This window comes from Rattus rattus, chromosome 8, assembly GCF_011064425.1.
Source record: "Rattus rattus isolate New Zealand chromosome 8, Rrattus_CSIRO_v1, whole genome shotgun sequence".
NCBI classification, from domain to species: domain Eukaryota; kingdom Metazoa; phylum Chordata; class Mammalia; order Rodentia; family Muridae; genus Rattus; species Rattus rattus.
In genome coordinates this window covers 14,564,855-14,578,688 of record NC_046161.1, presented here as the reverse complement: position 1 = coordinate 14,578,688, position 13,834 = coordinate 14,564,855, and the positions used below count along the sequence as shown (strand labels likewise).

The 13,834-nt window shown below is 36.2% G+C and overlaps 2 protein-coding genes across 2 annotated transcripts in view; one reads left to right on the top strand and one right to left on the bottom strand.

The window, feature by feature from the left end:
• The window catches only part of Muc16 (mucin 16, cell surface associated), a 169,043-nt gene extending 163,908 nt beyond the window's left edge, over window positions 1-5,135 (top strand). Inside the window, 1 exon segment of the mRNA XM_032910221.1 lies at window positions 5,037-5,135. Within this exon segment, the coding sequence (XP_032766112.1) occupies window positions 5,037-5,135 (99 nt within the window).
• Window positions 5,136-9,359: 4,224 nt separating this feature from the next.
• Window positions 9,360-10,065, bottom strand: Mbd3l1 (methyl-CpG binding domain protein 3 like 1). Its single transcript, XM_032909311.1, is given in 2 exon segments — window positions 9,360-9,900; window positions 9,903-10,065. Coding segments are annotated over 2 exon segments (558 nt in total). The 3' UTR covers window positions 9,360-9,505.
• Window positions 10,066-13,834: the final 3,769 nt, after the last annotated feature.

Below are 13,834 nucleotides of genomic sequence, written 5' to 3'. Positions count from 1 at the left end.
CAGACAGACACTACCTCAGAGTAAAAGGCTGGACAACAATTTTCCAAGCAAATGGTCTCAAGAACCAAGATGGAGTATCCATTCTAATATCAAATAAAATCAAATTCAATCAAAAGTTATCAAAAAAGATAAGGGAGAACATTTCATATTCATCAAAAGAAAAATCCACCAAAATGAACTCTCAATCCTGAATATCTATGCTTCAAATTCAAAGGCACCTACATTCATAAAAGAAACCTTACTAAAGATCAATCACATATTGCACCTCACACAATGACAGTGGTTGATTTCAACACCGTGCTCTCATCAATGAAAAAAAATCATAGAAACAGAAACTAAACAGAGACGTAGTATACTAACAGGAGTTATGAACTAAATGTATTTAACAGATACAGATAAAACATATTATCCTAAAACATAAGAATATACCTTCCTCTGAGCACCTCAGGGTACCTTGTCCAAAATTACCTTATAATTGGTCACAAATCAGGCCTCAACCAAAAGATACAAAAAGATGGAAATAATCCCAAGCATCCTATCAAATCACCATAGATTTCAAGAACAACAAAAAGGACAGAAAGCCCACATATACATGCATGTTGAACAACAATCTACTCAATGTACTCAATGATAACTTTGTCAATGAAGAAATAAAGAAATTAAAGACTTTTTAGAATTTAATGAAAATGAAAACACAACATATCCAAACCTATGGGATACAATGAAAAGCAGTGGTCAGAGGAAAACTCATAGCTCTGAGTTCATCAAAAATAAACAAACAAGCAAGCAAAAAACCTGGAAAGAGCATACATTAGCAGCTTGACAGCACACTTAAAAGCTCTGGAACAAAATAAGCAAATGCACCCAAGAGTAGTAGACAGCAGGAAATAACCAAAATCATGGCTGAAATCAACCAAATAGAAACAAAAAGAACTATACAAAGAATCAAAACCAGTAGCTGGTTCTTTGAGAAAATCAACCAGATAGATAAAATCTTAACCAGACTAACCAGAAGGCACAAAGAGTGTATCCAAATTAACAAAATCAGAAATGAAAAGGGAGACATAACAACATAATCTGAGGAAATTCAAAAAAATCATCAGATCTTACTAAAAAAGCCTATTTTCAACAAAGCTGGAATACCTAGATGAAAAAGACAATTTTTTAGATAGACACCAGGTACTATCTAAAACCATTTAAACAGTCCCTTAACTCCTAAAGATATAAAAGCAGTTATTAAGTCTCCCAACCAAAAAAAGGCCAAGATCAGATGGATTTAGAACAGAATTCTATCAGACCTTCATAGAAGACCTCATATGAATACTGTTGAAACTATTTCACAGAATAGAAACAGAAAGAGGACTACCCAATTCCTTCTATGAAATCACAATTATGCTTATATCTAAACCACGCAGACCCAACACAGAAAGAGAACTTCAGATCCATTTCCCTTATGAATATCAGAGCAAAAACACTCAATAAAATTCTCACAAACAGAAACCAAGAACACATCAAAATTATCATCCGTCATGATCAAGTAGGCTTTATCCCCAGGATGAAGAGTTGGTTCAATATACAGACATCCATCAACATAATCTACTATGTAAAGAAACTCAAAGAAAAAAAACCACATGATCATCTCATTACATACTGAGAAAGCATTTGACAAAATTCAACACCCCTTAATTTTAAAAGTTTTGGAAAGATCAAGAATTCAAGGCCCATATCTAAACATATTGAAAGCAATATACAGCAAACCAGTAGTCAACACAAAACTAAATGGAGAGAAACTTAAACCAATACCACTAAAATCAGGGACTAAACAAGGCTGCCAACACTCTCCCTACTTATTCAGTATAGTATCGAAGTCCTAGCCAGAACAATCAGGCAACAAAAGGTCGTCAACAGGATATGAATTGGAAAGGAAGAAATCAAAATACCATATTTGCAGATGATATGGTAGTATTTTAAGTGACCATAAAAATTCCACCAGAGAACTAGTAAGCCTGATAAACAATTTCAGCAAAGTGGCTGGGTATACAATTAACTCAAACAAATAAGTAGCCTACCTCTACTCAAAGGATAAACAGGTTGAGAAAGAAATTAGGGAAAGGACACCCTTCACAGTAGTCACAAATAACATAAAATATCTTGGTGTGACTCTAACCAAGCAACTTTAAAATCTGAATGAGAAGAACTTAAAATTTCTGAAGAAAGAAATTGAAGAACATCTCAGAAGATAGAAAGACTTCCATGCTCATGGATTGGCAGGATTAATATAGTAAAAATGGCCATTTTGTCAAAAGCAATCTACAGATTTAATGCAAACCCCATCAAAATTCCAACTCAATGCTTCATAGAGTTAGAAAGAGTAATTTGCAAATTCATTTGAAATAACCAAATATCCAGGATAGCAAAGCTATTCTCAACAATAAAATGAACTTCTGGGGGAATCACAATCCCTGATCTCAAGCTGTATTACAGAGCAATAGTGATAAAAACTGCATGGTATTGGTACAGAGACAGGCAGGTAGATCAATGGAATAGAATTGAAGACCCAGAAATGAACCCACACACCTATGGTCACTTGATCTTTACAAAGGAGCTAAAACCATCCAGGGAAAAGATAGCATTTTCAACAAATGGTGCTGGTTCAACTGGAGGTCAGCATGTAGAAGAATGCAGATCAACCCATTCTTATTGCCCTGTACAAAGCTTAAGTCTAAGTGGATCAATGACCTCAACCAGATACACTCAAAATAATATAAGAAAAAGTGGGGAAAATCTTCGAACACCTGGGCACTGGGGAAATTTCCTTAACAGAACACCAATGACTTACGCTCTAAGATCAAGAATTAACAAATAGGACCTCATAAAACTGCAAAGCTTCTTTAAGGAAAAGGACACTATCATTAGAACAAAATGGCCACCAACAGATTGGCAAAAGACCTTTACCAATGCTACATCTGATAGAGGACTAATATCCAATATATACAAAGACCTCAAGAAATCAGACTCCAAAGAACCAAGTAGCCCTATTAAAAAATGGGGTATGGAGCTAAACAAAGAATTCTTAGCTGAGCAATATTGAATGTCTGAGAAGTACCTAAAAAAGAAGTTAAACATTCTTAGTCATCAGGGAAACGCAAATCAAAACAACACTGATATAATGATAAAGATACATAATGATAAATGGAGATATCATAATTTGTATGGTGTGAATTCTACCATGAACATCTCTGAAATGTGTATTGCACTAACTGTATTCTGCATGTTATATAATGGATCTTAAAATTCTAATGTTAGTCACTAGTGAAATACACACAAAGATTTATATAGCAAAGTGAATAGAACGATAACTAGGAGGCTGACACTAGTAAGTTGTGGCGAAGATAGGAAGTAAAAGGAACTCTTACTGAGAGCTAGTGGAATGTAGATTGGTCATTTTTTTCTTTTTTTGAGAGTTACATTTACTTGCCACAGGACACAACCATCCCTATTTTAATCATTTATGCAAGAGTAATGAGCATTCCTTTCTAAAACACATGTGCAGTTTTAAGCTAGAAAAATTTCCAATAGTATAAAGAAGAGAAAGATAAAAAGTCCCATCAGTAGCCAAGAAGCTCTTTCAAATTGTTACATGCTGGTAAAGGAAAAAAATCATTTTTTTTTCCAATGAAGTAACACAAGATATATCAACCACACTCCAGAGCAGGCCCCATGTCAGAAGTATTTTGTCAACACAGATTTAAATCCATTAGGACCTTTGGGGGGAGTGTCTTAATTTTTCTTTTGTCTTACTGAGTTTTTGTTTTAAATTTTTCTTTCTTTCTTTTGAAAGAACAATGCAAAAGAGCATGGGATTGAGTAGTTAGGAATGTGAAAAAGATCTGAGAGGAGTTGGGGAAGGAAAATATAATCAAATATATAAAAAATTTTTAAAAGACTATTAAAAAGAGAACATCTATCACAAAAGCTAGTATACAATGTGCATAACTATCTTTCTAGTCATAGCCACACCAAGGGATAAAAAAGAACTCAATTTAAAAACAAATTCAGTTTCCGCCATGAGATACATCTCAATAATTGAATGCTATTTGGCTATGAAAATAATGAACAATTGATTTATGGAAAAAGAAGTCTCAGCGATTTCTTGAAACAAAATTGTTTGCAAATGACCGAGAAGGAAGAACTATGACAAAGCCAAACACAGTAAGCAACGATGAATGGCTATTTCTCTTTTCTGAGTTGTACTAAAAACTTACCAAATCATTATTTCCTTTTGAATCAGAATTTTACTATATGATCCAGGCTAATATTAAATTAAAAGTTTCCCTAACTCACTTTCCTAGTTTCTGGGAGTGGAAACACATCTCTCTGTTCCTGACTAAATGTTTAAATGTGTAGATTTTATTGTATGTTGGTTATTTCTCATTTATGCTAGAATTCCAGTGGGGAAGAAGTACAGGAATAAGGATGAGAATGAGATGAGAACAAAATTTGGAGGAAAAAAGATTATATATGAATAGATAAGTAGTAGGTAGGTAAGTAGATAAGTAAAAATATAGATATATCATATATAGACGTTTGACAGATGCTAAGTGACAGAAGGATATGCAGATGTTTGATTGTAGATATATATATATATACATATCACAGTACATTATTATTAATACATGGCAGATAATAAAAGTGATAGAATCATAAGTAATCACAAGATGATAGATAATTCATATGCAACTGGCAATATAAGCAGAGAGTAGATTACTGATGGTGGATAGGCAATTCTATACGTGATTGAAAGGTGTTTAATGAATATTAACTTAGAAAGAGGGAAATATAAGAGATATATAGGTAGAGTAATTATTGAGACAAGAGACAGAAGGAGGCATTTTAAGGGAGAAACCTAAACAGAAAAAGGAAGTAAAGAGATAGACACATCAGGCCTTTGGCTTTGACCATGTTTTCATTCTTGATGTCTCTCCTACCTGGGTATCTGGCTAATTCATTCTTATGATTTCTCCTGACCCTCACAGGTGACCATCTGCAGGAAGAAGAAGGAAGGAGACTACCAAGTTCAACGTCACCGCCTAGCTTATTATTTGTCTCACCTAGACCTGAGGAAGCTCCAATAAGTACCTGCCAGTGGTGCCTCTTCCCTAATGGAATTCAAAGATTAAATAAAACACATTGGTCATACTCAGCATGTATGACTTTCATGACTTGAACCCTGAGGGTGTCCCTGGGGACTAAGTGAGAGATGTCCCTCCTTTGTTAAGTTCTGAAGGAGAACTTATGGTCTGTAGCCTCATGGTATGTCATTCTTCAGAGACACCAGAAGGAGTGAAACAGGTTATATTACTTTTCTTGGTGATAAAGCAAAATATCTCACCACAGCTACTAAAAGAAATGTTTAGTTTGGCTTACAGTTCCAAGGAGGCATACTCTTTTTATGGTAGGGAAGGGGTGGTAGCCAGAACAGGAACCAAGTTGGTCATATTACATAGGTAGGAAACAGAAGAGGACGTGGGGGCAGACTATAATGCCTCAAATTCCATCAGCCTATGAACCTCTTCTTCCAACAAGACTCCATTTTCTAAAATTCCCAAAACCATTTTGAGCTTTATCAACAGATAGAGAGATCAACTGATTAACTATGTGAGACAATACAGAGCAATCTTTCTTTAAACCACAGCATCAGTGTATAGATATTGTCATGGAGTAAAATGAACACATCGCTTCAATGTGTTGTGTCCTCTCTTAGTCCCTCACTATATGTCTTACCTTCACTTCAATATCAGCTATCACACTAATATGTGTTTCTGCAACTCCTCCACCCAATGAAGCCGTACAGAACTCATATTTCTCTTAAATATATATTCTCTGAGCCTACCTTCTGCAGAACTTCAACACAAATCCTCTGGGTTGTTACCCTCATCCCCTTGTAGATCATCCAAGATGAGAAGTAAATGAAGAAATAAATGAGTGGGTCAGAAATGACTCCAAAATCAGACTCAGAACTTGGAACCTACATGCTTTATGAAAGTCTGATTTCCTGAGTAATGTCACACTTTTCTAAAAATCAAATCTGGTTTGAATGGGAAAAACTCAAATATAGGGGAAGATAATGACAAAAGGCCGGAAATTTAATGTTTTTCATCTTCTTGTGCTCTGAACACAAGTAAACAGTGTAGACTAGCTTCGCAAATGTCCTGTTTTGGATTTAAAAGAATCCACTGATGACATCTACACATATATCAAAATTTTAACAATGTATTTATTTGTGTATGTGTCTGTTATCAACATGTTATGTCACTTCTATGTAGGTGCCTGCAGAGGCCAGAAGAGCATGTTGGATGCCCCAGGAGTGATTGTTATATTGTTATCCACCAGAAGTAGATATTGGAGATTGAACTTGAGTCATCAGGAAGAGTTGTATGTGCTCTTAAGCTGACCTGTCCAAATCTGAATGTTAGAAATGTAATCCTCAAGTGATTTTGTAGTTATTTTCTCTAACTTTAACATTATCTTTTGTGTGAGAGAGAATCAAGATTCTTAAAATGTTAATGCTGCAGAGGTGGCCCCACACGTAGTAGCACATACTGCACTTCCTGTTCTCTTCCCAGTATGCACAATGAGCAGTTCACAAGCACCTGCAATTTCAGTCACCCTCCTCTGACCTTTGACAACAAATGTATGTATATACACAGAGAGAAATACACATCAACACACAAATAAAAATGAATGTTTATTTTTAAAAAGGAAGTTGATGACTGAGAAAGTTAGATTCACAGGGTCCCTATCCAAGGATAAAACACAGTAAGTAATTGCTGCCCACAGGAGGACATTCAATGTAGTTGCATGCTGATTCTGTGGTTAACTAATGAGACATAGGTGGGTTTATATCTTTGGTCTCTTAGGGATAAGTGTTTGGGTTTTGACAGGAAAACTCACAGAGTACCAAGGCAACAGTTTTGGAAGTTGAGATTAAGAAGCATTCTGGGCATATGGGCTCCATCTATCTCCATAAATGGAGTCAAGTTTCTATTGACAAAGATCTTGTGGGCATGGGTTATTTTTGCCTCCTATCCTTCCAAATAGGGACTTCGCATTTTCCCTCTTTTGTCCTTCCACCTTTTGTCAGAGGAAGATGAAGCAAGAAGCTGTACTTTAGATGCCACTCCCCTGGTCTTGGAATTCCCAATCTTCACAGTTTTGAGAGAATAAATTCATTATTAGTTGAGTGGCACGTGGCTTTCTTTCTTTTATAGCACTATCCCATGAACAAAGACCTCATCCTTGTGAGCTTTATTTATGTTATCGCTGAAGGATGAAGATTCAAAGACAGGAGAGATCAAAAAGAGGAAAGAAAAGAATTACTTAAACTCAACTTATTGATCTAGACAAACTACATAGAAACAGAGAGAGTAGCCTGAAGAAGCAACACACACCTGTATCCCAGCATTCAGGACACTAAAGCAGGATGAGTACACGCTCTAAGACAGCCTCAGCTACTAAGTAAGACCCTGCAGAGAAGAGAAGGGAGAGGGAGAGGGAGGGGGAAGAGGGAGGGGGGAGATAAATATCAGGGTACACAAACCAATTCTTACTTAATCTATCACAAGTCTTCACCAAAAGAATATATATCAAAAAGAAAAAGGAAGTGGGAAAATGGAATACCATTGGGATGAAAAGGAATCAGTAATAAAAATTGTATATCTAAATTACTTTTACAACACCGACTAATTACAACTCCACATGAATGCCAAATTATTTCACCCCTAGTTTCGAATGTCTTCATTATAGGAAGACACACTGCTAACAAAGGAGAAACACCATGCTGTATAATGGGAATTGTCTAAGTCAGACTCTGGGTGTTTCTAAGTATGTGAATAGTGAACAGAACTCCAGCATTCTCTTGTTTCCTGATTGCATGTATAATGTGAGCAGAGGCCTCACACTTCTGCTAAGCCTTTTCTCACCTCAAATTGTGAAGCAAAATAAACTTTTTTTAAATTGCTTTAGTCATGCATTTTACTAGTGATGAGAAAATTAACAAATGATAGCTGCTAATTTGTTTTAAAAATCATCTTACTGTATATGTGTATCAAAGCAGTGTTCATATATCTTTACACAGATTTACTGCAGTCCTCACATACATCAATGAAACTATTCTTTGCAACAGATAGATACCATTTTAATGAACACTACAATAAATCAAAGGAAAGAATTATAGACTTCAATCTCAATGAAGGCTCATGCAATTCCTATACCTAAAGTGCAGTGATCATTCCTGAGGAAGGGACAGAAAGCTTGTAAGGGCCAAAAGAGCAGGGAGTTTGCTGTGAGATCATGCCTACCAGAAATATCAGAAGACACAATAACTTCTAAGACATTGTAAGTAAAATGCAAGGATGTTAAACTACTACTAAATGATGGTTTGAAAGTTAAGAATATGTGTTGCTTCTTTGAGAGGACATGGGTTCTATTCCCTGTGTGACAGCTCACAATTGTCTATAACTCCAGTTCCAGGGGATCCAATAGTAATAGGCATATATGCAGATAAAACACTTATATACATACTCATTTAAGGGAGAGGGCAATAAAGGGGATATATAGGAGGAATAGCCGTATGTGGTAGGGGGAGGGGAGGGAATGGAGGCCTGTGGAAAGAAATCAGGAAGGGGAATAACCTTTGAAATGTAAGTAAAGAAATATATAATAAAAAAATTTAAAAAATAGAGTATTGGAATATAAAGAGCAGAAGAAAAATCTTCCTCACATCAAACTCAATTTCTCATCTCAAAACTAAATTATTGGGGCTGGAGAGTTAGTTCAACACTTAAGAGCACTTATTACTCTTATAGAAGGTCCAACTTCAGGTCCCAACACCAATCAATGGCTCACAACTGCCTCGCTACAGCTTCAGGAAATAAAATGCCCTCTTCTGGTCACTGCATGCACCTACCCTCAAGTACTCATAGCAACAGACAGACATACATATAATTAAAAGTAACTTGTTATGTTTATGATTCTATGTTTATCTATGTACTATGTATGTGTGTACCTGGTGTCCATGGAGACTAAAAGAGGGCATTGGATACCCTGGTGATTGGGATTACAGTTGTACATAAATCACTTTGTAGAAACTGGGAATTGAACTTGGGTTCTCTGAAGAGCAGCCATGCTCTTAATTACACAGGCATTTCTACAGGACATAAAATAATTTTTAAAAATAAAAATTACTGGGCTGGGTGATGTAGTTCTATGAGTGGGAAGTTGGGTTCAAACTTCAGCATAAAGAAAGAGGTGGGTAGAGTAAGAGAAAAAAGTAGTAAATTATCATGTGTATTTTTTTGCATCGCACAGACTTTTAATAAAGTATTGTTAAGTTTAAAGTTTCAAGGTCTCAAAACAACTAAAGACTGAAAGAGGCGTTAAAACAAGGCTATGCCCCATTTCACTTGCAGTGTCTTTTCCCCAGTACTCCCTCCCCCCATCATGTTTATACCTTTGCTTTCCTTGAACCCCTCACTTTCTCTGTCTCATTTGCTAGCTTGTGTGCAATCAATGCCACTGCCAGTCTTTCTCTTGCTATTTTCACTTTCCTTTCCTGGATGCTAATATCCTCTTCGGTGACCAGAAATTCTTTGCAAAGGATCTGTGGGCCTGCTTCTGGTATCATCTTTGCCAAATGTGAAGATGACCCAAGGGTGGACAAGGGCCTGGGGTCCATGCTGTTAGCTTGAATGATTGAAGAGGCGGTGTCTGTGTCTCTAGGTGTGAGGTCTTTCAAAGCCTTGGAAAGGTCTGAAGTGCTCAAAATTTCTCCCGCAGTGCTGTAGGCCTGGAGTCCTTGAAGTCTCTTTTGCCAGCAGGCTTGCTCCGGCTTCTCAAGGTCTCCTCCCACTGATAGTATCTTACCTCATTGCCCAGATGGGATGTGATTTTAGTGACTGGCCTCTTGAATGTATAATTAGACATCCTCAGGGGGATTGAGGTACTTAAACAAGGCTTTGATGGATTCTCACAGTCATATTGCTTCCTCTGTGAAGTCTTGCCCATCTGACTCCGTTCTTAGCCCTATAAGCATAAGGCATGAAATTGGATCCATGTGATGGAAAGCTACTGATTTTATTACTCATGTGATACCTATTAATATTAATGCTACTTGTAATATCCACCTTCCTCCTCTCCCTTGTGATACATTTGACCTGTTTTCAGAAACAACAAACAGATCTAAGTTGAGCACAGAAAGCTCCAAGTCAATGCTCTCCCACAATGTGGCAAAACTCCCTCTTTGCTGGAGTGGATTTTTTTCTGGAGTGGAGTTTTTCTGGCTCTACTGACAATTGTTTGAGTCCTCATATTCCCTGTCATGATACACTGTCCCAAGTTTTCCTCTAAGTCCCTAATACTGTCATTCTTCTGTGTTATCCGACTATGAATTTGTTATGAACCATTTGATTTTTTATAGCTATTATAACACTTAAGTCAATAGTGAAATTAGGTCATAAGAGCCAGAGATTGAGAGAAAGTTTCTGCTGGACATAATGGGACCATTGTGCTTGAACTCACAGTAGCTCTCATTACTTGTACAAAACCTGTACAAGATCGGGACAGCCAACAGTATTACAGCACAGATGTGGAGGAAGCTCATAGCAGCTGATGACTGCTGAAGAGCAGTGAGTTTTCTTCAGGGATGTGGCTCCTGGTGGGTTGCTCCAGTCCATGGCCCTGAACCTATGCACATACTGGGGACACTGATAACTTTCAGAAGGTTACATAAGGATAAAGAGTTCGGAAGAAGAAATGATGAAGGTATTTGGGTAAAACTGGTAGGGTATGAAATAGAATGATATGTTCAATACATTTCATATATGTATGAAACTTTTAAAGAATAAGTATTTATTTTAAAAATCAATAGTGAAACTACCAATATTATCACTCTTGAAGAGTCACTGAGATGTATTTAGTAACCCAAATGGTCATGTTAAAAATAAGTAATTTAGAAAGTCTATTTTCATGTGAACAGAAAAAATAATGAAGGAAGGAAGGAAAGAAGAAAGGGAAAGGAGGGGTTGGGGATTTAGCTCAGTGGTAGAGCACTTGCCTAGCAAGCGCAAGGCCCTGGGTTCGGTCCCCAGCTCCAAAAAAAAAAGAAAAGAAAAAAAAACTTAAAAAAAAAAAGAAAGGGAAAGGAAAGAATGAAAAGAAATGTATTCACCCATTACCAGATTTTAATTTCTAAGGCTTTTGTTCAATGTAACAAGTTTTGTTATATATAAAAAATAGTAGTATTATTTCTCACGATCATAAGTTATCATAAGTTGACTCCTAACTACTTATTTTCTCATTATTCTCCATATTTATTTACTTATTTTTATTAACATACATTAGATACGCAAAGGGCTTCACTGTGACATTTCCTTATGGATGAATAATGTACTTTGATCATAGTCACTGCTGGTATTTTTGTTATGACTTTTCTTCCTCCTCCTCTTCCCATTTCCCTTCTATATCTATCAGGTTTTCCTTCACTGTGTCATATTCCTTTTACATTTTAAAGCAACACACTTTCTGTATCAAGGTGGCTCTGAAGGTGTTTGGGCCCTTCCTGCTGAACCTGATAACCTGAGTTTGACCCACAGGACCCACATGGTGCAAAGAAAAGCACATGCTCCCATGGGCTGACTGCTGACATTCATATGCTTGTCAAGGCAGACATATCTAGAGGAGCACCCCTCCCCCAAAAAAGAATATAAATGTTAAAATTGCTTTAAATATATAGTTTCCACATAAGAGAAAATTCAATATTTTGTCTTTTGTGTGCATATGTGTAGAATGTGCATGTATTTATGTGTTTGCATGTGTATGTGCATATAGATATATGCCTATGCAGGCCTGAAATTCATATCAGATATCTCTGCAATAGACCTCCACTTTATTTCTAGAGGCAGGTCTCTCGTTGAACCTGACCCTCACTAATTCTGGGTAGTCTAGCTAGTCATCTTGCCCCTGAGATTCATTATTTCTGCCTCCTCAGTGCTGTGGTTACAGGTGGCCACCACACTTGCCTGTTTTTTGTTTTGTTTTGTTTTGAGATTAAACATTTGAGAATGTTTCTCCCATTCTTCCCACCAAGATCCTCATAGGCCCCTCACTTTTTTAAAATCTTGACCCCCTTTTTCACTAATTATTGGTACATGCATACCTGTATATTTATATATTCCTAAATATTGGCTGGCTTGTATGTTGGTTTTGGGGATTTAAACTCCAATCCTTATAATTGCACAGAAGTGTTTTATCCACTGGGCCATCTCCTGAACCTGGCATTTGTCTTTCCAAATCTGACTTCTTTTGCTCAATATAATAAACTCTGGTTCTGGCCTCTGTCCTGAAAATGACACAATATCATTCTCCTTTATGACTAGCTTTGGAGGTCAGCTGAAAGAGTGCTTGCCTAGCATGCAAAAGACCCTAGGTTTCATCTCCATAAAATAAAGTGCAGTGATCAAGTAAGTAATGACAACACTTGGGATATGGAGGCAAGAAGACCAAAATTTTAAGGATATTCTTAGCTATACAATGAGTTTGAGGCAAGCCTGGACTACATAAAACCCTGTTTCAAAATAAAATATCCTATTGTCTATATATACCTCACTTTCTTTATACATTCATATTATGATGGATATCTGGACTGATTCTACAGTTTGACTTCTGTCAAAAGCATTCTGTCAGATTAACATCTGAAGGACAAACATTCACAGATGAGTATAATAATGTGGTAAATATAAATTCACTGCATTATGATTAAATGAATTAGCATCTTTACAATTTTAACATTTATCATTTTCTTGTGTTAGGAAGCATCAAATTTCTCTTCCCTAGCTCTTTAATATGTATGAAATATTGTCAATTATAGTCACTTGCAGTGTTATACAATATAAGACCTAATTCTTCTAGTGTAACTTTTGTACCCATTATCCAAGCTCCCTTCTTTTGATACCATATCAATATTTGCTGCTGTGGTCTGTGATCTCAATAGTTCCATTTGTATTACTAAAAAATGTTACTATTTATCTTACCTACTTTTTAAAACTTCATATCTGGAAGACTGCCATCAATATCATGCCGCAGCTATTTCCAGTCTTATGACAAGTTAGAAGAAAAAACACACAACATACTATTTTGGTTCTTTTATAAATATGAAAAACTAACACTAACATGGAAAAAGTCATAATGCCTGGACATTTTCCTTTTGTTTTACATTAGTCTGTTGACTCATTAAAGTCCCCTTAAGCCTATTTGATATTTTCTCAATTTTAACATTTTTTTCATTTCTACTTCTAGTTCTACTTCCTGTTGCTGTGATAAAATACCTTGAAAAAAAAGTAGATGATAGTCCATTACTGTAAGAGTTAAGGGAGCTATTTACAGCTACCATCAAAGCAGAGGAATAAAAACCTCACACACTTACACACTCAAGTCCCCTTAAAACTTTCCTAGTACTTCATGAGAAAGTTGAAAACTAGGCTGAAGTTTCAGGGATCTAGTTGACATAATTTCACATATCATTATGTTTCTAAACTTCTTCCAATTCTGTTGATATTTTCTATCTCCCAATCTGACATTCCTCTCTACCCCCATCTTCCTGTATAGTAATCTTATAACTACAGTATTATACCAAGAAGTCCTTCCATCCTCAATGTCTCTTTTCTAGGAAATCCTTCTTTTGGTATTTGATCATGTTTACATTCCTCTGAACTATATAGAATTCCCTTGCCTAACCTTCAATGTCCCTTCCTCTTGGTAGGAGGCATCTGTATTGTAT